Source organism: Aquarana catesbeiana, linkage group LG08 (genome assembly GCF_042186555.1).
Source record: "Aquarana catesbeiana isolate 2022-GZ linkage group LG08, ASM4218655v1, whole genome shotgun sequence".
NCBI lineage: Eukaryota > Metazoa > Chordata > Amphibia > Anura > Ranidae > Aquarana > Aquarana catesbeiana.
In genome coordinates this window covers 17,843,749-17,869,159 of record NC_133331.1, presented here as the reverse complement: position 1 = coordinate 17,869,159, position 25,411 = coordinate 17,843,749, and the positions used below count along the sequence as shown (strand labels likewise).

The window sequence follows — 25,411 nt, the reverse complement described above, 5'->3', positions numbered from 1 at the left end:
GTGTCTCAGCCATCGAGGAGACAGAGACCCGAGACAGCGGTTGCTCTCGTGCACAACGTTGGATCGGGATCTGGCTCGGGTAAGTATTGGGGGGGCTGGAAGGGAAGCCTTTACAACCACTTTAAGCAGCCCATACATTATGCAACTTTAGTTCCTTCTACCATGTATGCAAAACGTATACGCATTTCCTTTAATGATAATGAATTAGGCTATTACCTGCTTTTCAACATATTCTGATACAGTTAAAGCAGAACTACATTCACCTCTGCTCCAGTGATGTGACGTCTGTGAATTCCCTTGCTAGCTTCAAGTCAACATCTTCCATCAGATTCTTCCAGGGTTGGCACTATTGATCATCTTCATTGGCTGAACCGGTCTGATACTACTTCTGTGCATGCGCACAAGACTTCATTCAGCCCTGAACCTTGCAGATGCCAGAATTGTACTTGAAATAATTTAACAAACAGCCCTGGTGGAACAAGTTTGTCTGGTTTGTAGTTTGAAACCAGTTGTATGGAAAGTACATGTACCAAGGCCTATTACAGATATGCAGCCATGGTAGGAGGAAATAAGAAATAGAAGGGGTGCCTTAGGGTTGTTGTAAGATACAGCCTGAAGCACTTTGCAATGGTGTGGATAGGATTCTGAGACAATAACATAAAGATAAAGGTCAGTATTTATACTTACAGTAATTCAAGTAATTCTAAAGTCTTATGTTTTTTTTACCATAATGCATTCTCTTCATTAAGGCAAAAAATCTTCTGTGCACAAGATCAACCCCCCCACATTACTTACCTGAGCCCGATGTTGATCCAGCTCTGTGCAGGAGAGCAGAGAGCTCTTTCCGCTCTCTTCCTCATCACTGGGCAGATTGATAGTAGTGGAAGCCTTTGGCTCCTGTCAATCAAATCCTATGATGAGGGAGCAGGGGGGCAGGGCCGAGCCGCACTGTCTGTGTCCATGGATACAGACAGTGTGGATCGGGATCAAGCCAGCATGAGTGCCCCCATAGGAAGCAGCTTCTTAGGGGGCACTCATCGAAGAGGAGGAGCTGCTAGCACCAGCAGGGGACCCCAGAAGAGGACGATTGGGGCTGCTCTGTGCAAAATCGTTACACGGAGCAGGTATGTATGACATTATTTAAAAAAAAATTAAGGTTTAGAAGTTCTTTAAAATGACTCTGTCTCTAAAAAACAAACAAACAGAAAAAACAGCCTGTAAAAGGAGAGTAATAATACTTGACAGTCCTCCAGTGTTTTGGATACCTGCTGCCCCCCATTATGCCCTGTGATTTCATCTGCCGGCCCCCACATCATTACTGTGACTGTGCAGAGCTGTAGGGACGTATCTGCCGGTGGGTGGAACCATAATGCACAGCGGGGGCCCCAGGGGCTGACACATCAGGAAGACTCGGATGATGACTCTTTAGCTGGTATAGTCTGCACCAATGATCTTTTTCGCTATCTGTAAGGGAGGGGGAGTTCTTACTGATCATTACATTCATGTAACATGAGTTGTAGATAGAGTAATTATTAACAGTTGTTCCCTGAGACCAGAAAATGATTTCTGTGTTATAAAAGGTTGAGAAAGGCTGCTATAGATACACTATATGGGCAAATTATTGTGAACACCCGACCACCACATCTTTATCAGCTTGTTGGAAATTCCATTCCACCATTACTTTGGAGTTGGCCCAACTTTGTGGCTACAGCAGACTTCACTCTTCTGTAAAATAATTCCATAAGAATTTGGAGTGTGCCTTTGGGAATTTGCACCCATTCCAATTCATTTCAAAGGTGTTCAGTAGGGATGAGGTCAGGGCTCTGTGCAGGACACTGGAGTTCCACCACCCAAACTGGTCACATCATGTCTTTATGGAGCTGGCTTTGTACACAGGGGCACAGTCATGCTAGAAAATGATCTGCTCCAAACTGTTAATAGGTAGGAAGAACATAATTGTGTATGATATGTGCATCAAAATTAACCATAACCTTCACAAACACACCTGAATCCAATCATTTAGAGAAGTTTCCACAAATATTTGGCTATACAGTTTAGTTGTATACTTTATTTGCTGCTTCTATACTGTACATTAATATATTGATGTCCTAGGAGTAGATGTAAGAAAAGTTATGTTTTGAAATACTTGGAGCGCATGCGCGGAGTCTGACAGGAAAGTAATGCCCTGTTAGAGCTCCGCTCCGTGAAGGGAGAAAGCTGCCGTTCTCTGTCAGCCAGCCGGCATTTAAGATACATGGCTTCTCACACAAGCTCCTGAATACCTGGAGGAAGTTTGGGATTGATAATGGTGTTGGGAGTGACCCGCACAAAGGTAAAAACTTTCCCTAACGGCGGCACATGGTCCCGAGCAGCAGGTAAAATGAAGCCAGTCTCCTCAGACACTAATACCTCAGAGCGCTCTCACAAGCTGACACATTCACAGCCTGTGTTCACAGAGGAATCTGATACTGAGACTTTTCAGTCACAGAAATCTCCACAGGAACCCTCAGCCTCTCCAGGTCTTATAAAACAATTTGAGAAAATGCTGCAGAAAGCATTAAAACAAACATCTGAACACATAACTAACAGCTTAACCAGAGAGATAAGAGAACTGGGAAAGCGCACTGAAGAATTGGAACACAGAGCAGATAAATTTGAAAACTCTGCTCAGGAATTTATGTCAGAAATAGAATGCCTCAAAGAAGAAAACCTAACTCTGCAAAATAAGTTAGAAGATTATGAGAATCGTGCCAGAAGATCTAATTTACGCATCAGGGGCATACCCGAAACAATTACTGACCTGAATTCTACAATAACAGCACTATTTCAAGAGCTAATACCAGGTATACCCCTTGAACGCTTGGAAATGGACAGAGTCCACAGAACCCTTATGCCAAAAAAAAACAGATGGCCCCCCACGCGATATTATCGATAAGTTTCATTTTTATCGAACGAAAGAGCAGCTTCTGACTGCAGCCAGAGAGAAAGAAGCCTTAACATTTCAAGGTCATAATTATCAGCTCTTTTCGGACCTCTCCCAATTAACCATATCAAAAAGACGTGCAATGAAGCCACTGCTTATGGAATTGCAGCGACATAAAATCACCTACCAATGGGGTTTCCCATTCTCTGTTCGCTTTAGTTACCAGGGTTCAAGATATACCTGAAGTTCACCAAAAGAACTTCAAAAGGCACTTCAAGACCTACACCTGATTGATGATCTACCCTCCACTTCTGCCTCATGTAGAAGAACAGCTTCATCCTCCTCTCCACGCAATTCATCTCAGTCCCAAGAAACAACTGGAATGCAGCAATCCCACAAGAGAGGACGCTTCGCCTCTCCACCTCAGGAACAAGAAGATTCCATGGACTGATTAGTTAATCCTATAATCCTCCTCTTCATAATCACAACCTAGAAGCGATTTTTGAAAGATCTCTGCTTTGTTTGACTTTTTCTCCTCTTTTTTTTTAAATGTATTTATTTATTTATTTATTTATTTTTTATATAAACAATTTATGCTACCGTATTATTTTTCATAACCGAACACCAATTTATTGGACTGTTTTCTATCACATATGCATAGAAACATAGTTTATTTTACTTTATTTTACTTTATTATATCTGGTTTTATTTTGTTATAATATATAAGTTCTCATTTGCAGGTTTGGAGTTTGGGATCAGGTTAAATACCTGGACCCAGATTTCAGATATATATGTATGTGTATGTTATGTATGTGTATATATGTATATATGTGTATATGTATGTGTGTATGTATGTGTATGCGTATGTGTATTATGTGTATGCGCATGTATGTATGTATATGTGTATGTATATATGTGTGTATATATATATATATATATATGTATGTATACATATATATATATATTTTTTTTTTTATATATATATATTTTATATATATATATATATTTTTTTTATTTATTTACAAGTTGAATTCATCATATTTAGGCACAAAGGCCCAGCCCAGTCGATGTAATATCCCTAATTACATACTATATGTTTTCTCAATTGATTTATAATAGTTAGTTTGACTAATACAGAACTGGGTTTGTTTTAGCTCCAATTGCTCATATGTCCCTTCTTAACTTCCAGTCTTCCTGGTTTATACCTTAACCCCTCTCGTGGCTTATTCCCATTTATATAATTGTTAGATTAGACTTTCCATTAGTACGTACTATATGTATATTCCCCCTTTGCTTTAGGAAAATACAATACATTTGGAGCTATTTTATTATACCCGGCAGGTTATAATTATTCATCTTCATGATGTTTTTTTATAGGCAGTTCTCCCACACGCGGATGTTCCGTGTGCTCCACCTTACCTCCCTCGACTCCCCACTCTTATTATGTGGGTAGTCGACGTAGGCCCTCTATCCTGGGCCAGATTAAGAGCAACATGGGCCTGGTGCTAAGGATTTTGGTGGGCCTTTTTATGAAAATAAATGAAATGAAAACGCAAACAATTTTTTGTTGAATTAAATTAAAGAGAGAGAGGGGTGTGAGAGAGTGGTTGAGAGAGAGAGAGGGGGGGGGGGGGTGATAGCAAGATAGGGGGCTGAAAAAGAGGGGATGAGAGGGAGGGGAAAAGAGAGAAAGGCGTTGAATGAGAGAGATGGGGACGAGAGAGAGGAGGTGAGAAAAAGGGGAATAGAGAGAGGGTGAAAGAGAGAGAGGGTGGTAGGAAAGAGGGGGTTGAAGGGGGCAAGAGAGAGAACAGGGTGAAAGAGAGGGGATGAGAGAGAGAGAGGGGGTGAAAGAGAGGGGATGAGAAAGAGGGGGTGAAAGAGAGGGGATGAGAAAGAGGGGGTGAAAGAGAGAGAGAGAGAGGGGGGTGGGAGTGAGGGGGTGAGTCTGTGGGGGGCACAGCGTAGTACATTACACGGGGGGGGGGGGGAATAGCACAGTACAATACATGGTTGGCACTACACATTACATGGTGGATACAGCACATTTAATGGTGGGCGAAGCACAGCACATTGCATGGCGGGCACAGCACATTACACTGTTGGCACTGCCCAATACAGCACATTACAAGGTAGGCACAGTACATTATATGGTTGGTACTGCACAACACAGCACATTGCATGGTGGGCACAACACAGCACATGCACACGGTGGGCACAGGACCTTATATGGTGGGCACAGCACATGACATGGCGGGCACAGCTGAGCACATTATATGGTGGGCACTGCATATTATATGGTGGGTACTTCACATGGCATGGTGGGCACTGCACAGCACATGACAAGGTGGGCACTGCATGACAGCACATAATCTGGTGAGCACTGCATGACACAGCACAGCACATTACATTGTGAGCACAGCACATTAATTGGTGGACACCGCACATGACATGGTGAGCCCTGCATAGCGCATTCCATTGTGGGTACTGCACGGCACATGCCATGGTGGACAATTTACAGCATATTACATGCTAGGTACAGCACATTACATGGTAAACACTGCATGGCGCAGTACATGACATGGTGGGCACAACACAGCACGACAGGGTGGGCACTGCACAGTAATTTACATGGTGGGCACTGCATGGCACAGCACATTACATGGTGGGTACAGTGCATTACATAGTGGGCACTGCATGGCACAGCACATGACGTGGTGGGCACAGCACATTACATGGTGGGCACTGAATGGCACAACACATTACATGGTGGGCACTGCATGGCATAGCACATTTCATGGTGGGCAATGCAACTGCACATTACATGTTAGGAACTGCACATGACATGGTGGGCACTGCTGAACAGCCCAGCACATTGCACAGTGGGCACAACACACTACATGCTGGGCACAACACATGGCAGGGTGGGCACAGCACATGACATGGTGGGAACTGCACATGACATGGTGGGCACTGCATGGCACATCACATTACATGGTGGGCACTGTACATTACTTGGTGGGATCACTGCATGGGACAGCACATTACATGGTGGGCACTGCACATTACATGGTGGGCACTGCAATGTACAGCACATGACATGGTGGGCACTGCACATTACATAGTGAGCACTGCAATGCACAGCAAATTACATACTGGGCACAGCACATTACATGGGGGGCACTGCAATGCACAGCATATGACATAGTTGGCACAGCACATTACATGGGGTGCACTGCAATGCACAGCACAAGACATAGTGGGCACATCACATTACATGGGGCCACTGCAATGCACATGACATAGTGGGCACAGCACATTACATGGGGGCATTGCAATGCACATGACATAGTGGGCACAGCACATTACATGGGGCCACTGCAATGCACATGACATAGTGGGCACAGCACATTACATGGGGGCATTGCAATGCACATGACATGACATGGTGGGCACAGCACATTACATGGGGGCACTGCAATGCACATGACATGACATGGTGGGCACAGCACATTACATGGGGGGCACTGCAATGCACATGACATGGTGGGCACAGCACATTACATGGGGGGCACTGCAATGCACATGACATGACATGGTGGGCACAGCACATTACATGGGGGCACTGCAATGCACATGACATGACATGGTGGGCACAGCACATTACATGGGGGGCACTGCAATGCACATGACATGACATGGTGGGTACAGCACATTACATGGGGGGCACTGCAATGCACATGACATGGTGGGCACTGGGCACAAGAGAGCACATTACATGGGGGAAGCAGCAGTCTTTCCCCTAGCACAATAAAACACCTCCCTAACAAATGTACTAACCTTATCTCAACAGCATGGGAGATGTCCTTCCTCCCGGGCTCCTGCTGGTTAGAACATCAGCGCCCCTCCCCCAGACAGCTCCCAGACATTGAGGATCTGTGTGAGTGGAACAGATCCTGTGATAGGAGTCAGGCATCGGCAGAGACAGGACGCAGCTGCACTAACACTTGTCTCCTCCATGTGTGCACGGAGGGCTCCTCTTCCTTCAGGAAGGCACACAGATATTCATAAGCCACTGCCATGGGCCTATATTGAGGGAGGGGCCTGGAGCTGCAGCTCCACCAGCCCCTATGTTAATCCAGCCCTGCCTCTATCCCCTGATGGGAAGTTGTATCCCCAATCACGGGTAATTTTTGACGCTATTTACAATCATAATTTAAAAATATATTGTATTATTTCTCACAGTTCTTACTTTTCTTTCACTCTAGTCTATCCTGGATTTCCTTCCTCCTTGCTTTCCTTCAGGTCCACACAGGTCGTTCCATACAGCCAAAGAACATCAAGAGTCTGTGAGTATCATTTCCTAGCTTAGCTGCCATGGCACCTTTAAACATATTAACCCTGAATGTTCAGGGTCTCAATATACCGCAGAAAAGAACGTAAGTTTTCCGTTCGTTTCATGCAAACAAAGCACACATAGTGTGCCTACAAGAAACACACTTTAGGACAACTTCTACGCCTAAATTTGTAAGCTCCTTTTATCCGCAAGTATTCTCAGCTTCAGCCACTACTAAACAATGTGGAACACTCATAGCCTTCCACCGCACCACTCCATTTACACTCCATTCTGAAATAAAAGACCCTGAAGGGAGGTATTTAATTCTTCTGGGACATATAATGGATACAGAAATAACTGTTGTGTCATATTACGCACCCAATAAACAGCCTATACCTTTTCTCACCCATCTTTTACAAGTAGTATCTACACACAAGATGGGAACACTTGTCGTATGCGGAGATTCTAATCAGGTCCTCCTCCCGTTTCTGGACAAATCACCATACACTTCTCTTCGAAGTCCAACTAAGATATCTCTCTCCCAACTTCTTTCTAAACATAAATTGGTAGATTCTTGGAGAGAATGTAATCCGACTAAATGGAAATACACTTATTATTCATACCCACATCAAACATTCACTCGCATTGACCATATATTTCTAACAATAGGTATGATCCCAGAGTTACTTACATCACATATAATCCCCATCTCATGGTCTGATCATAACGCAGTCCTTACTACCATCACTTCCACTATACCCAAAAATCATGACCCTACTTGGTACCTCCCAGATATATTACTCAAACACCCGTCGCATAGTTTAATAATTGAACAAGCACTAAAAGAATATTTAACACACAACAAAAGTCCTGACATTTCCCTAATAACATTGTGGGAAGCACATAAACCTGTGCTGCGTGGCACCTTACAAAGGCAATTCGCATTATTCAAATGGGAACGCAGGAATCTTGCAAGAAAATTAGAAACTGAATTCAACTCTTCCTTTATAGCTTTCCAAGATAATCCAACGCCGCTTACCAAAAGTCATCTAGAAAAAGCACGTCTGGAATATGACTTATTCCTCACAGAATCCGCGGATAAATACCTAAAGCGCTCTCGACATGCCTTCTACATGAAATCCAATAAGTTTGGTACTTTTCTGGCACGCGCACTTAAGTCATTAAACAAATCTTTTAAGCCAATTAGACTTAAATTGTTTAATGATACAGTACATACACTAGTAATCCCACTAAAATTGTTCATAAATTTCGCTCCCACCTAACCTCCCTATACTTGGAAACAAATAAATTTAATACCATTGAAGCCGATGCCTTCTTCTCAGATATCTCCATACCCAAGATGTCTAACACTCAAAAGACTATACTCGAAGCACCCATCACTGTGAATGATGTATCCAAAGCAATCAAAGAATTAAAACTAAACAAAAGACCAGGTCCTGATGTCTATTCTGCATTATACTACCGTACTTTTTCAGACATCCTCTCCCCTATTTTGGCCGATGCTTTTAATTTCTTACTAGATGGTAAATCCTTCAGACAGGAATCATTGACCGCAACTATTTGTATGATCCCTAAGCCTCATTCTGACGATACATCCTGTAATAACTACCGCCCCATTTCCTTATTAAACTTGGATATCAAACTATTAGCAAAGATTTTAGAGGCCCGCCTCAATGGAATCATAGGTAATCTTATACATTGTGATCAAGTAGGCTTCATGCCTACACGCCAAGCAGGCGATAATATACGTAGAGCGGTTCTTTTGGCACACATTGCTAAAACATGCCGCATTCCTTCATGCTTTATATCTCTGGATCTTAAAAAAGCCTTTGATTCCATCTCCTGGCCCTATTTACATTACTCACTTCAGAAATGGGGTTTTGGCCCTAACTTTATAACTTGGATCACTGCATTGTATAATAAACCAAAAGCATACATTAAGTATGCAGGTTACAAATCTGACCCCTTTAATATAGAAAAAGGCACAAGGCAAGGATGTCCACTCTCCCCCCTTTTATTTGCCCTCTTAATAGAACCGCTTGCCCTTTCGATTAGATCAGATCCCAAAATAACCGGAATAGAACTAGGAGGATATCAACATAAACTTTGTCTGTTTGCAGACGATATCCTCCTATTTCTATCATCCCCACAGGTCTCAGGACCTAATCTCCTTCCCATCCTCAATAGGTTTGCTGCTTTTTCAGGCTTATCAATTAACCCTAAAAAATGCTTAGCATTAAATATATCCCTATCTAACCTGGAATTAAATTCAGCAAAGTTAGGACTTCCGTTTACCTGGGCGGAAAAATCAATACCATATCTAGTGATTCATCTTACGGCTTCTTTATCAGATCTTTTCTCAGCAAATTATCCACTGATTCTCAAAAATGTAACAAACCTGCTGAAATCTTGGTCCCTACTTCCATTATCATGGTTTGGTAGAATTAACGCAATAAATATGACAATCCTGCCTAAGTTACTATATCTGTTTAGGGTTTTACCAATTCCAATTCCCGCTTATTATCTACGACTAATACAGAAAAAAGCTATTTCATACATATGGGGGGCATCCAAACCACGCATACCTTTGCACACACTTTATCTTCCCAAAGTTAATGGAGGCTTAGGCGTACCAAACTTTGTAACATACTACAAGGCAGCTCATATTGCTAGCCTAACTAAATATCACGCAAGACAGGAAATCCCATTATGGGTTTCAATTGAAGCTACTGAATATGATCCTTTATCGATCTCGAACCTGCTTTGGCTTCATCCTAAAGATCGTAAAGGTTTACAAAACCCCATCACCAAACATTTCATTTCTCTATGGGACAGTCTTAAATCCAAACACAAGTTACAATCTCCACATAAACCCCTTCTCTCATTTCTAAAAAATCCCGCTTTTTATCCTGCTTGGACTGCTCCCAAATCCTTTCGAGAATGGTCATCCAGGGAAATCTTGAATATACATAAATTTGTCACTAATACATCCTTCATCCCTTTTCCAACCCTTTGCGAAACTTACGGCATACCTCAATCAGAACTATTCCGATACCTGCAAATTAAAAACTTTTTCACTCCTTTTATAAGCTCTGACACTCCTCTGACACAATTTACTGCGTTTGAATCTATTTGCAGGATAGATCCCCACACAAAAGGCTTGATTTCCTTACTTTATTCACATTTGATATTTCAACCTGAACTGGATAAACCCTCTTATGTCCAGAGATGGGAGGAGGACCTGGGTCGAATGCTCGACACTACAGAATGGGATCAAATGTGGTCATCTACCAAATCAGCCTCCCCAAATATTATTAAGGTAGAGGCTAATTATAAAGTATTGACAAGATGGTACCTTGTACTGGCTAGGGTTGCAAAATATGTACCAACCTGTTCCGCGCAGTGTTATCGTGGTTGCTCAGAGTCAGGCACACAGCTACACATTTGGTGGACATGCCCAATAGCACAAACCTTTTGGAAAGAGATCTTTAAAATGGCCTCCAAAATGTTTGGTTTGCAAGTACAGCCTGATCCTGCTACCGCTTTACTTAATCTGAAACCAGGATCGCTAACTTTGATTCAATTTAAACTATTTGTAGAACTTCTAACGGTAGCTAAGCAAACTTTGGCAAAGACATGGCGGTCCCCGACATTAGTAGTGGCTGAGACGAAGAATAGGATGACTAACGCCATGATTCATGCCAAAAGGGTGGCCATTGACAACGCTCTGCTTCCCAAATTTGAAAAACAATGGCACCCATGGATAACACATCATTTACCATCTAACTTTGATGAGAATGTTCTACTGCCATGGTAGCTGAGTTGCAATGATTTAAGCTGATATATAAAAAAAGCACAGACTTCATGATGGATCTCAATCCAACCCTGTGGACCCCCTCTTTTCTATGTTCTACTCCTTCTCTCCTTTCTCTTCTTCCCTATCCACTTTCCGATCCTGAAGCTCTTTTCCTAGTAGATTGTAGTCTCCTTCAGACATTTCTGACATAGCTTAAGTTGTGGGCACAAGTACCATTTAAGAATTTACTTACTCTTTAACAGCTCCTGCTTAGGTATTCTACACCTTATCCAGGTTATACCCAATTACCCATATTTATATGTTATGTAATAATCTATTATTAACTAATAATTTTAGCATCTTATCTTTACCACAATATGTTTACTCATGTATTTGTTATCTACTTCTTTATATACTCAATAAAAATCTTTTGACAAGGAAAAGTTATGTTTTGTCTCTCTCTGTACATGAAGTTCAACACCCCTCACAAAGAGAGACCCTGAAAAGGCTGCAGATATTCCTAAACAAGGTATGAAAAAACATACGTATGTATGACTGTGTACTGTACTGATCTGTATTGCTGTTCCTTTGCTGGATGTTTTACAGCTTGGGTTGGCTTTGTTTGAACCTGAGCAGATATTTCAGCGCTCAAAAAGTTCCTAACCTGAATGTGATTCTTCCACGATCAGGAGAGGGAGGTTGTGGGCAGTGGCGTAGCGTGGGTTGTCAGCACCCGGGGCAAGGCAAGTAATTTGCGCCCCCCAACCTGGGGACTTTTAGCTATCCCTGACTCCCTTCAAATACAATAGTACTGACCACTACACTGTCCACTACACTGAGAACTACACTGTCCACTACACTACATTGTCCACTACACTGACCACTATACTATACTGTCCACTATACTACACTGACCACTTTACTGACCACTATACTATACTGTCCACTATATTACACTGACCACTACACTACACTGTCCACTACACTACATTGTCCACTACACTGACCACTATACTATACTGTCCACTATACTACACTGACCACTATACTGACCACTATACTATACTGTCCACTAAACTAAACTGACCACTTTACTGACCACTATACTATACTGTCCACTATATTACACTGACCACTACACTACACTGTCCACTACACTACATTGTCCACTACACTGACCACTATACTATACTGTCCACTATATTACACTGACCATTATACTATACTGTCCACTATATTACACTGACCACTACACTACACTGTCCACTATACTACACTGACCACTATACTAAACTATGCTGACCACTATACTACACTACACTGACCACTATACTACACTACACTATACTGACCACCATACTACACTGTCCACTATACTACACTGACCTCCATACTAAACTACGCTATACTGACCACTATACTATACTACACTAACCACTATACTACACTGTCCACTATACTATACTACACTAACCACTATACTGACCACCATACTACACTACACTGACCACTATACTACACTGACCACTATACTACATTACACTGACCACTATACTACACTGACCTCCATACTAAACTACACTATACTGACCACTATACTATACTACACTAACCACTATACTACACTGACCACTATACTGACCATCATACTACACTACACTGACCACCATACTACATTACACTGTCCACTATACTACACTGACCTCCATACTAAACTACACTATACTGACCACTATACTATACTAACCACTATACTACACTGTCCACTATACTATACTACACTAACCACTATACTGACCACTATACTACACTACACTGACCACTATACTGACCACTATACTACACTACACTGACCACTATACTACACTGTCCACTATACTGACCACTATACTGTCCACTATACTGTCCACTACAGTGACCACTATACTACACTATACACTACACCACATTATACACTGACCACCATACTACACTGACCACCATACTACACTACACTGACTACTATACTACACTGTCCACTATACTACATTACACTGTCCACTATACTACACTGACCTCCATACTAAACTACACTATACTGACCACTATACTATACTACACTAACCACTATACTACACTACACTGACCACTATACTACACGACACTATACTGACCACCATACTACACTACACTGTCCACCATACTACACTACACTGACCACCATACTACACTGACCACTACACTGTCCACTATACTATACTGACCACCATACTACACTACACTGTCCACTATACTATACTGACCACCATACTACACTACACTGACCACCACACTATACTACACTGACCACCACACTACACTACACTGACCACCATACTGACCACTACACTACACTACACTGACCTCCATACTAAACTACACTATACTGACCACTATGCTAACCACTATACTATCCAATATACTACATGACACTATACTACACTGACCACTACACTGCCCCCCATACTGACCACTACACTGACCTCTATACTAAACTACACTATAATGACCACTATACTGACCACTATACTACACTACACTGACCTCCATACTAAACTACACTATACTGACCACTATGCTAACCACTATACTATACTACACTAACCACTATACTGACCACTATACTACACTGTCTACTATACTACACTACACTGACCACTACACTATACTGTCCACTACACTGCCCCCCATACTGACCACTATACTACACTGACCTCCATACTAAACTACACTATAATGACCACTATACTAACCACTATACTATACTACACTGACCACTATACTACACTGTCCACTATACTACATTACACTGTCCACTATACTGTCCTGCCTATAGTCTCTCTCGCCCCCCCCCAGCCAGTAACATGACTCTCACTCACCTTCTTGTCCTGGCTGCATCGATCCGGATGAGCAGGAGAAGACAGCGGCGGCTCACATTCTTCTCTCCCCTGCGCTCTGCTTGCTGCCATGTTCAGTGCCCAGCGCCCTGTGATTGGGCGTATGGGGGGGTCATGTGCGGAGGCGGGACTTCAGGAGTGATCAAGGACAGGCCAGCCCAACGCCTCACATGACCCCCATATGCCCAATCACAGGGCGCCGGGCACTTAACATGGCGGCCGGAGCCCGGGGACACAGGAATTTGAAATTAGGAGGAGGCAGCCAGTGACACATACTGGCGCCCCCCTAAATGTCGCGCCCGGGGCCGCGGCACCCCCTGCACCCCCCACGCTACGCCACTGGTTGTGGGAGGTTGAACCTCTCCTAACCGCAGCAGCTCCTAAATGATCCTACAAGCCTACAGTATGTGTACATGGACACATAGGCTTTTATAGAGTCAAGTTTAGGAGCTGCTAATGTACATGAAGCCTTAAAAGGGTTATCAGTGTTTTTAGTTTTTTATTTTGTTTGTTTTTGTATTCGTGGGTTTTTCTTTCATTTTCCTTCCATGCCATTCCGCATATCTATAAAAAAATTCCCTCCATTAATTTTAAAGGGGGACAAAACCACGTAACGTGCCTGCGACAAGGTTGGGGAGCTTGTTGCTGTACTTTGACCAGCTGTGAGGGGATTCCCGCGGAGGACCCCTTTATATAGCCTTGCCCCGCTTTCCAGAATGTTCCCACTGGTCATGTGACCTTCTGGAACATTCCAGTGAGGTCATGTGACATTCCCTCCTATTCTCCAATGTCACCTGACCCTATTTTCCTGCCTGACATACTGTACATTTTTCTTAAAGTGACATGACTTTTTTTTTTTTCTTATTTAAAATAAATAGGATAGCTGTCCGGGGGGCGGCCACATGTCCATGCTGTTCGGGCCACATTCTTTAGCCCTCTCAGGCCATTACTTGTGTTCTGTTGCTATCATTTATTTTAAAAAAGAGACATTTCAGAGTTACAGAAGAGTAAAAATAAGTAACATGTAGCATTATATACAAAGCAAGGTACAATGAGATTTGCATAGTCTGTAATATCTTAGTAAACTTGTTACAGTTGTCATTGGGATGAATTTACTAAAGACATAGTGAGGTTGATTTACTAAAGGCAAACAGATTGTGGACCTTGCAAAGTGCAGTTACCCCAGAGCTTAGTAAATGAGGTAAAGCTTCACTTTGCAAAGAATACCCAATCACATGCAAGCAAAAAAAAACTGCTTCTGCCCCTTTTTCTAAGCTCTGGAGCAACTGCTCATGCAAAGTGCAACTGCATTCTGCAAAATGCACAGTCTATTTTTCTTTAGTAAATGAACCCCATAGACTGTACACTTTGCAAGTGAAGTTGCTTCAGAACTTAACACATAAGAGGAAGCTCTGCTGACTTTCATCATCCAATCATGTGCAGCCTTCCCACATTGGGAAGTTCGCTGAGAACTGAGCAAACACATGTAAGCTGAGCTGCGAGCTGGGGAGGAGGCGGGCTAAGCTGTCCGCTGAGAGGTGGAGTCAGCTGTCAATCAGGAAGCTGGGTGGATCCTGACAATATGTTTAGAATCCTTCTAGATCTTGAAGCGGCTCTGCCACGTCAGCGGCTCTGCCACGTCAGCTGACAGCGAGCTTTAGCCCACTGTTGGCTAATTTTGGGTCATGTGTGCAAAAGTAAGTGCACTCCTGTGATCCACATAAGAAGTATGATAAAAAAAAAGCTTTGGCCATTCTTCTCTTTTAACAAAGGATGCTTCCCAGACCTGCTAACCTTACATTAGGAGCCAACCAGGCCTTGTGGAGAGCCCTTGTGCTGCAGGCAGAGAGTTGGCTCCACACTGAACAGCAAAAGTGGTGAGTGGTGTCACTCCTCTGGCCAAGATGTATACAGTAGCTCACAAAAGTAAGTACACCCCTCACATTATTGTAAATATTTTCTTCTATCTTTTCATGTGACAACACTGAAGAAATGACACTTTGCTACAATGTAAAGTAGTGAGTGTACAGCTTGTATAACAGTATAAATTTGCTGTCCCCTCAAAATAACTCAACACACAGCCATTAATGTCTAAACCGCTGGCAACAAAAGTGAGTACACCTCTAAGTGAAAATGTCCAAATTGGGCCCAATTAGCAATTTTCCCTCCCCGGTGTCATGTGACTCGTTAGTGTTACAAGGTCTCAGGTGTGAATGGGGAGCAGGTGTATTAAATGTGGTGTTATCGCTCTCACTCTCCCATACTGGTCACTGGAAGTTCAACATGGCACCTCATGGCAAAGAACTCTCTGAGGATCTGAAAAAAAAGAATTGTTGCTCCACATCAAGATGGCCTAGGTTATAAGAAGATTGCCAAGACTCTGAAACTGAGCTGCAGCACAATGGCCAAGACCATACAGCGGTTTACCAGGACAGGTTCCACTCAGAACAGGCCTCGCCATGGTCGACCAAAGAAGTTGAGTTCACGTGCTCAGCGTCATATCCAGAGGTTGTCTTTGGGAAATAGACGTATGAGTGCTGCCAGCATTGCTGCAGAGGTTGAAGGGGTGGGGGGGTCAGCCTGTCAGTGCTCAGACCATACGCCGTACACTGTATCAAATTGGTCTGCATGGCTGTTGTCCCAGAAGGAAGCCTCTTCTAAAGATGATGCACAAGAAAGCCCACAAACAGTTTGCTGTAGACAAGCAGACTAAGGACATGGATTACTGGAACCATGTCCTGTGGTCTGATGAGACCAAGCAGGGCCGGTACAAGGGGGGGCGGAAGGGGCAGATGCCCTGGGCGGGACCATTTACTGGAGGAAGGGGGGCGCAGTAGAAGTACTGGTGTACCGGCCGCACTACATAGATAACAGCAGCATGTGCCGAGTGCGCTCCTGCACCCGGCACAAGCCTGAGACCAGCCCCGCCCTTCCCCTCACTTCTGTTTCAGGCGGAGTAATCTCACAAGTGAGGGAGCACCTGTCAGCAGTGGATTTCTTCCCCCCCCTCCCTCTCCTCGCTGACTTCAAAGTTAATGCGAGTGGCACTCGCACAGCCAGGCCACCCATCTGCTGCCAATTGAAGCGCAGACCAGGTCTCCTGCTTGTCAAAATGACTGCAGCAGACCTGGCTCCTGAAGTGAGCAGCGCTCCCGCCCCCCCAGCCCGCCCCTGTTTGTATGCTCACAAAGCTATGCTGGCAAAACCCACAGCACAGCAAGGAGATGCAGAATGATGTCATACCAGTGCTTGGTCAGCATAGGGAGAGATCTGTGCAGTCACATGCCAATTCTTAGCCAATCAGGGTACTTCAGCCCCTCCCCTTTCCACTGCCGCCAGATTTGGACAACTTTAAGCAGTAGTTCCAGAGGAGGAGGATGTGGCTAAAATGACCCCTCTGCTCCTCCGAGTCACAGTGAGTTGTTTTCCTTTGCTTCAGGAATAGAAAGCAGCAGCATGGATAATTGGTGATAGGGAGAGGGGCGGCAGCATGGATAGTCAGTGATAGGGAGAGGGGCAGCAGCATGGATAGTCAGTGATAGGGAGAAGGGCAGCAGCATGGATATTCAGTGATAGGGAGAGGGGCAGCAGCATGGATAGTCAGTGATAGGGAGAAGGGCAGCAGCATGGATAGTCAGTGATAGGGAGAGGGGCAGCAGCATGGATAGTCAGTGATAGGGAGAGGGGCAGCAGCATGGATAGTCAGTGATAGGGAGAAGGGCAGCAGCATGGATAGTCAGTGATAGGGAGAGGGGCAGCAGCATGGATAGTCAGTGATAGGGAGAGGGGCAGCAGCATGGATAGTCAGTGATAGGGAGAAGGGCAGCAGCATGGATAGTCAGTGATAGGGAGAGGGGCAGCAGCATGGATAGTCAGTGATAGGGAGAGGGGCGGCAGCATGGATAGTCAGTGATAGGGAGAGGGGCAGCAGCATGGATAGTCAGTGATAGGGAGAGGGGCAGCAGCATGGATAGTTATAGGGAGAGGGGAAGTAGCATGGTAGGTTGGTTGCTTAGTGCAGGCAGCAGAGAGGGGAACAGGGTCCGAAGAAGACATGCTCTTACAGTCGGTTCATGTTCATCCTGACACCAGGCTGTGAAAGATCTCCATCAGAGGGACAGAACACAGACTTGCATTCCTTTAAACCAGCAGAAATTCTGTTTCTTACATTAGATCTCTACCTGGGAGAAAAGAATGCAGGGTCTGTGTGTTCTGTCTCTCTGCTTCACCTTAAAGCCTTAGGGCTCATTCACACTCATTTTGCTTTCTGGGGCGTGAATTAGTTGCCCCAGTGAGAACCATGCATAAGTCGCTGGTCACCATCAATACCAGTATAAAACATTTTTTCCAGTATTTCCATAGTTTGTAGGCACAGTAGCTTTCACAGCAGGTGGGGGGGAGGGGGTGCAGTATTCCATCATCGCCCTGGGCACCAGATGACTTTGTCCCGGCACTGAGACCAAGATAAACTTATTTGGTTCAGATGGTGCAAAGAACATGAAAATAAGCTCCGCGCCAATGTTAAATTATTATGTTATTATTTAACATTGGTTCAGATGGTGTCAAGCGTGTGTGCCGGCAACCAGGTGAGGAGTACAAAGACAAGTGTGTCTTGCCTACAGTCAAGCATGGTGGTGGGAGTGTCATGGTCTGGGGCTGCATGAGTGCTGCCGGCACTGGGGAGCTACAGATCATTGAGGGAACCATGAATGCCAACATGTACTGTGACATACTGAAGCAGAGCATGATCCCCTCCCTTCAGAGACTGGGCCACAGGGCAGTATTCCAACATGATAACGACCCCAAAACACACCTCCAAGATGACCACTGCCTTGCTAAAGAAGATGAGGGTAAAGATGATGGACTGGCCAAGTATGTCTCCAGACCTAAACCCTATTGAACATCTGTGGGGCATCCTCAAACGGAAGGTGGAGGAGTGCAAGGTCTCTAACATCCACCAGCTCTGTGATGTCATCATGGAGGAGTGGAAGAGGACTCCAGTGACAACCTGTGAAGCTCTGGTGAACTCCATGCCCAAGAGGGTTAAGGCAGTGCTGGAAAATAATGGTGGCCACACAAAATATTGACACTTTGGGCCCAATTTGGACATTTTCACTTAGGGGTGTACTCACTTTTTGTTGCCAGCGGTTTAGACATTAATGGCTGTGTGTTGAGTTATTTTGAGGGGACAGCAAATTTACACTGTTATACAAGCTGTACACTCACTACTTTACATTGTAGCAAAGTGTCATTTCTTCAGTGTTGTCACATAAAAAGATAGAAAAAAATATTTACAAAAATTTTACTTTTGTGAGATACTGTATATAGCAGCTATATAATATTTAAAAAAGCTCCACCTTTTAGCACTTAAAAGCAATCTTGAGCTCCAGTCCAGTGGCTTTGTCTAGGCTGGGATGAAGTCATCAGTCTACTACAGGTAGGAGGAAGCAGTTCCTCAGTCTCCTCTCCTCCAGTGATCAGATTACCACACTGTAACTTTGTAGAAAGTCACAAGGTGAGAGGATGCAGCAGGCAATAATTTGTGTCAGACATTGGGGACATGGTTGTGTCAACTGTGAGCGGGCATGTCAGTCCAGGAAGTAGGTGGTGATCCTGGATGATGCCTGAATAAAGATGGCTTTGTCCTTCTTGGGAAAGAAAAGCAGATGAAGGCATTGTCAGGGGGTGCGCTGTGATCTCTTAGAGAGTTGATAAATACCTGAGAATTTTACACTGACACATTACTTATCATAATGCACTTAACACAAAAATATATCTTGTGGTGGGCCCACCAACAGAGAATCGGTAATGGTTTTGGATCAGTTTCAGTGTAACTATCATTCTCATAAGTAGGCACACCTCCTAACTTATTGAGATGGAAATGAGGGACACTTATTAGCAAAGACCTTAGAGAATACAATGGCAGTTGTTGCAACTTTTTATCTCGCACGGTATTTGCACAGCAATTTTTCGAACGCATTTCTTTTGGGGAAAAAAAACAGTTTTGTGCTTTAAAAAAAAGCAAAACAGTAAAGTTAACCCAATGTTTTTGCATATTGTGAAAGATGAAGTTACACCGACTAAATAGATACCCAACATGTACACGCTCATGGAATGGCGCCAAACTTCGGTACATTTATGGATTGAACACCGTTTTCATATGTGGGCGGGACTTACATATGCGTTCACTTCTGTGTGCGAGCACGCGGGGACAGGGGCGTTTTAAAACTTTTTTTTTTTTTTTTAATTGTTAATTATACTTTATTTTTTTTAGTTTGACACTTTTTAAAAAAAAAAACGATTTTTTTGATCACTTTTATTCGTATTACAAGGAATGTAAACATCCCTTGTAATAGGAATATGGCATGACAGGTCCTCTTTACAGTGAGATATGGAGTCAATAAGACCCCACATCTCACCTCTAGGATAAGAAGCCTGAAATTAAAAAAAAAAAACGATCCTGGCTTCCCAGCCGAGGCGGCGCTTATTGTTTGAATGCAGAGGCCGGGCGTGATGTCATAACATCGTGCCCGGCCTCAGACGATCATAGAGACTCCGGCGACCATCTGGTCTGCCGGAAATCTCTATGGTAAACATCCGGGGCTGGCGGATCCATTCTCCGACTCACCAATCGCAGTGTTGAGACGGTAAAAGCACCGGAGAGTGGCTGGGGGGGGGGGAGTCCCCTCTCGCCTCCCGTAAGAACAATCAGGCAGCGGAACAGCCCCTATGATCATTCTTATGGTGTAGGGCAGGGATATGCAATTAGCGGACCTCCAGCTGTTTCAGAACTACAAGTCCCATGAGGCATAGCAAGACTCTGATAGCAACAAGCATGACACCCAAAGGCAGAGGCATGATGGGACTTGTAGTTTTGCAAAAGCTGTAGGTCCGCTAATTGCATATCCCTGGTGTAGGGAATCGCAGGCCGATATCTGAATGATGCCTGTAGCTGCACCCATCATTCAGATATACCCCCACAAAGTCAAGGATGTCACATGACGGCCGGCAGGCAGGAACTGGGTAGCCTCCCTGGCGGTTTTCCCGAGTGTGGCTCGGGGTTAAAATTCAGGACCATTAGCGGTAACCCCGAGCCACACTCGGGATTACATCGCAGGATCCTGGTGTGGCTTTACTTACCTTGTCCCCGGGATCCTGCGATGTCCCCCGCAGTGTCCGAGGGCTCCATCCTCCTTCGAATCCTCTCCTTGCCAGGCTCCATTCCCTGCGAGCGTCGCGACGCACAGGGGCGGAGCCTGGCGGCAAATTAAAAAAAAAGTAAAAATCATAACACATACAGTACTGTAATCTTACAGATTACAGTACTGTATGAAATTATTTCACATCCCTTTTGTCCCCAGTGCTTTGGCCCATCCCCTGCATGCAGTTTAATGTTATATATACTGTTCTTTCTGCCTGGAAACTGGAGATTGTCCATAGCAACCAAAAAGTGTCCCTTTACGTCAAAAGTGGCTTTAGACCAGCTATAAAAGGGCGATAGTAAATTAGAACACTTGCAGAATTGAGCGATAGTGAATTGTGGGGAAATTTATTTTATTATTATTATTATTTTTTTTTTTTTTAATTATTTTTTTTTATTTATTATATTATAATTTATGTTTTTGTGTTTCAAACTTTATCATACCCGGGATATCTACTAGACTCTTGTTTGGACAGATATAAGTGTGTTATTGTTAAGAATTACAGGCCTACAATGTATACAATAGGGAACTCAGTCAAGTGATTGCCAGACCATTGTTCCTAATTTTTACAGATAGTCTACTGACTGGAATGGTACCAGCTGATTGGAGAAAAGCCAATGTAGCACCAATATTTAAAAAGGGCCCAAAATACATCCCTGGGAATTACAGACCAGTTAGCCTAACATCGATAGTATGTAAACTCTTGGAGGGGATGATAAGGGACTATATACAAGATTTTAGTAATACGAACGATATCATTAGCAGTAATCAGCAGGATTCATGAAGAATCGTTCTTGCCAAACCAATCTATTAACCTTCTATGAGGAGGTGAGTTGCCATCTAGATAAAGGAAGGCCCGTAGACGTGGTGTATCTGGATTTTGCAAAAGCATTTGACACAGTTCCCCATAAACGTTTACTGTACAAAATAAGGTCCGTTGGCATGGACCATAGGGTGAGTACATGGATTGAAAACTGGCTACAAGGGCGAGTTCAGAGGGTGGTGATAAATGGGGAGTACTCAGAATGGTCAGGGGTGGGTAGTGGGGTTCCCCAGGGTTCTGTGCTGGGACCAATCCTATTTAATTTGTTCATAAACGATCTGGAGGATGGGACAAACAGTTCAATCTCTGTATTTGCAGACGATACTAAGCTAAGCAGGGCAATAACTTCTCCGCAGGACGTGGAAACCTTGCAAAAAGACCTGAACAAATTAATGGGGTGGGCGACTACATGGCAAATGAGGTTCAATGTAGAAAAATGTAAAATAATGCATTTGGGTGGCAAAAATCTGAATGCAATCTATACACTGGGGGGAGAACCTCTGGGGGAATCTAGGATGGAAAAGGACCTGGGGGTCCTAGTAGATGATAGGCTCAGCAATGGCAGGCAATGCCAAGCTGCTGCTAACAAAGCAAACAGAATATTGGCATTAAAAGGGGGATCAACTGCAGAGATAAAACGATAATTCTCCCGCTCTACAAGACTCTGGTCCAGCCGCACGTAGAGTATGCGGTCCAGTTCTGGGCACCAGTCCTCAGGAAGGATGTACTGGAAATGGAGCGAGTACAAAGAAGGGCAACAAAGCTAATAAAGGGTCTGGAGGATATTAGTTATGAGGAAAGGTTGCGAGCACTGAACTTATTCTCTCTGGAGAACGCTTGAGAGAGGATATGATTTCAATTTACAAATACCTGACTGGTGACCCCACAATAGGGATAAAACTTTTTCGCACAAGAGAGTTTACCAAGACTCGTGACCACTCATTAAAATTAGAAGAAAAGAGGTTTAACCTTAAACTACGTAGAGGGTTCTTTACTGTAAGAGCGGCAAGGATGTGGAATTCCCTTCCACAGGCGGTGGTCTCAGCGGGGAGCATTGATAGCTTCAAGAAACTATTAGATAAGCACCTGAATGACCACAACATACAGGGATATACAATGCAATACTGATACATAATCACACACATAGGTTGGACTTGATGGACTTGTGTCTTTTTTCAACCTCACCTACTATGTAACTATGTATATAAAACGCCAAATTTCCATGCAAAATAATTGTACCGCTTTCAGCACCTAAAATCAGAAAGAACCATACCGCCAGGGAGGTTAAAGGAGAATTGTACAAAAAAAAACACGAGATTGGTAAACCCACAAGTGCTTTTTTATCATTACTATTCTTTTATATTGGCTTTTAGAATTTACAAATGCAGCAATTTAGAAATAGAATGAAAGGTAAAATAATAAAAGATAATAAGATAAAGATAAAAAGTTCATTTTATATACAACTATATAGATCAGACCAAAATGAGGGACAAATGAGGAAGAAAGAGGGACAGAGGGACATTGCTCCAAATCAGGGACAGTCCTTTGAAATCAGGGACAGTTGGGAGCTATGAGTAGGTCAGCAATGAAGCCTCTGTACTTCACTCTGAAATTTGGCTGCAATGGTGAGGACAAGCCCGGGAGATATAACAGCATTGTGTGATTAGATTATTGTGACTATGCCAACCTCGGCTCTGGGAAAGAATATTCAGATTCATATGTATGTGTAACATTTTCCTTACCACTGAGCCCCGCAAGGCTAAACACCACCAGAAATATGTAACAGACACCAATTATGCAGATTTCTATTCATTAATACATCATTAAGTTTATTTTGTTCTCCATGTGACATACAAGCAGTGGACAGTGACTTCCATTCACTCTGAGATCTTCTACTGTACAAGAACTGTATGATGTGTTCATCTGTGACTCCATTATGTTCTGTCTGATTTCTACACCAATAATGATAAATATCGGATTTATGTTCCTCTAATGTCTGATCTCTGTATTGTTTTTAGGAATTTGGCAGAAACTCAGATCATCCACAGTTCCTTTGCTCTATGCTATAATTGGAGCAGCAATATTAGTAACTGTGATCATCATCCTTGCTGCTCTTCTGGCTGTAAGAGGTAAGTCTTATTTTCGATCGACAGAATTTTTATCTATAAAAAAAACAAGACAAAAGAGCAACCGATGTTTCAATAAGCAAAATAACAAAAAACAAAACAAAAGAAAAGCGTCTCTGAGTGCAGGTATTTATTAGTAACAATATGCAAGTTATCCACACTTACAGGGAAGTAAGGAAGGAACAGCTATGGAGGGGAACAACTCCTGGATCAGTCCCGGCTTCCATGGCGTGGATAGACAGCAGAGTTACTCTGAAGGGATGGCCGCGGTGCCCCGCAAGGAGAAACAGGCAGCTGGGCTAGATGGACGTTCCGTAGTCCAACAAGGTGCTCGTGGGCGTGTGACGTCACCGGAGTAGAAAGGCATAAAGAGGGGAGTTTGGGACTTTAAATGAAAGGACCACAACGCGTTTTAGAGCATGCGCGAAGCTCCCACTGGGCATGTGCGCTCCTTTTTCAAGTGTAAGGTGAACGGGGAAGAAAGGAAACTTAAATAGCTCCGCATAATGGGACAACACACGCTACAGCTGACAAAAGGAAACAACAATTCAGAGCTGAAAATAAAAATAAAAAAGCCCGCCGACATAAGGAGCATAACTGATTATAAGGGTTTTAAAAAATTCCTGAATAAATATAAATAAATATTTAAAAAGGAAAAAAATAATAATAAGGAAAAAAATAATAATAATTAAAATAATAAATAAATAAATAAAAAGAGATGATATTTTAAAGATAATAATAATGACTATAAATAAAGAACACAAATAAATAATAGCAGTGCCTGAAGAACTAGACTAATATATCATGTTACGTAAAGGCACAATCATATTGACATAAAAATGTATCATGTAGTGACGGCATCTGCCTTAAAGATGGATGGTAAGTAGAGTAATAGAATAATAAGGGTAAAAAATATTTTAAATATAATTAAAGGTACATTACACCAAGGGGGAAATATAACTAATAATAGAGCTACTGGTGACAATAGATAAGAAAGTAAGCACATATACATATAGACCTATGTACATGTGCATACAAGATAGATTCATGTCTGTAGGGGTACATGCCAGAGAATGTGTGTGAATACATACAAGAAAAATGGGAAGGGAAAAGGGAGGGGAAGGGGAGGGAGGGGAGGGGAAAGATGAGGGTAAAGGAGAACTAAGGGGCAAAGAGGCGAGGAGAAGGGAGGGGGAGGAAAAAGAGGGGGGGGATGGGGGAAAAATGTATCGTGAGATGTTACATGATGGTGTTAACTTCTATTTCTTC

General features: G+C 43.3%; 1 protein-coding gene across 1 annotated transcript in view; it reads left to right on the top strand.

Moving 5' to 3' along the window:
• Positions 1–25,411, top strand: part of LOC141105615 (C-type lectin domain family 2 member D2-like) — a 123,838-nt gene that overhangs the window by 14,541 nt on the left and 83,886 nt on the right. The window contains exon 2 of the mRNA XM_073595567.1: positions 24,035–24,145. Coding sequence (XP_073451668.1) covers positions 24,035–24,145 — 111 coding nt within the window. The remainder of the gene's footprint in view (positions 1–24,034; positions 24,146–25,411) is intronic.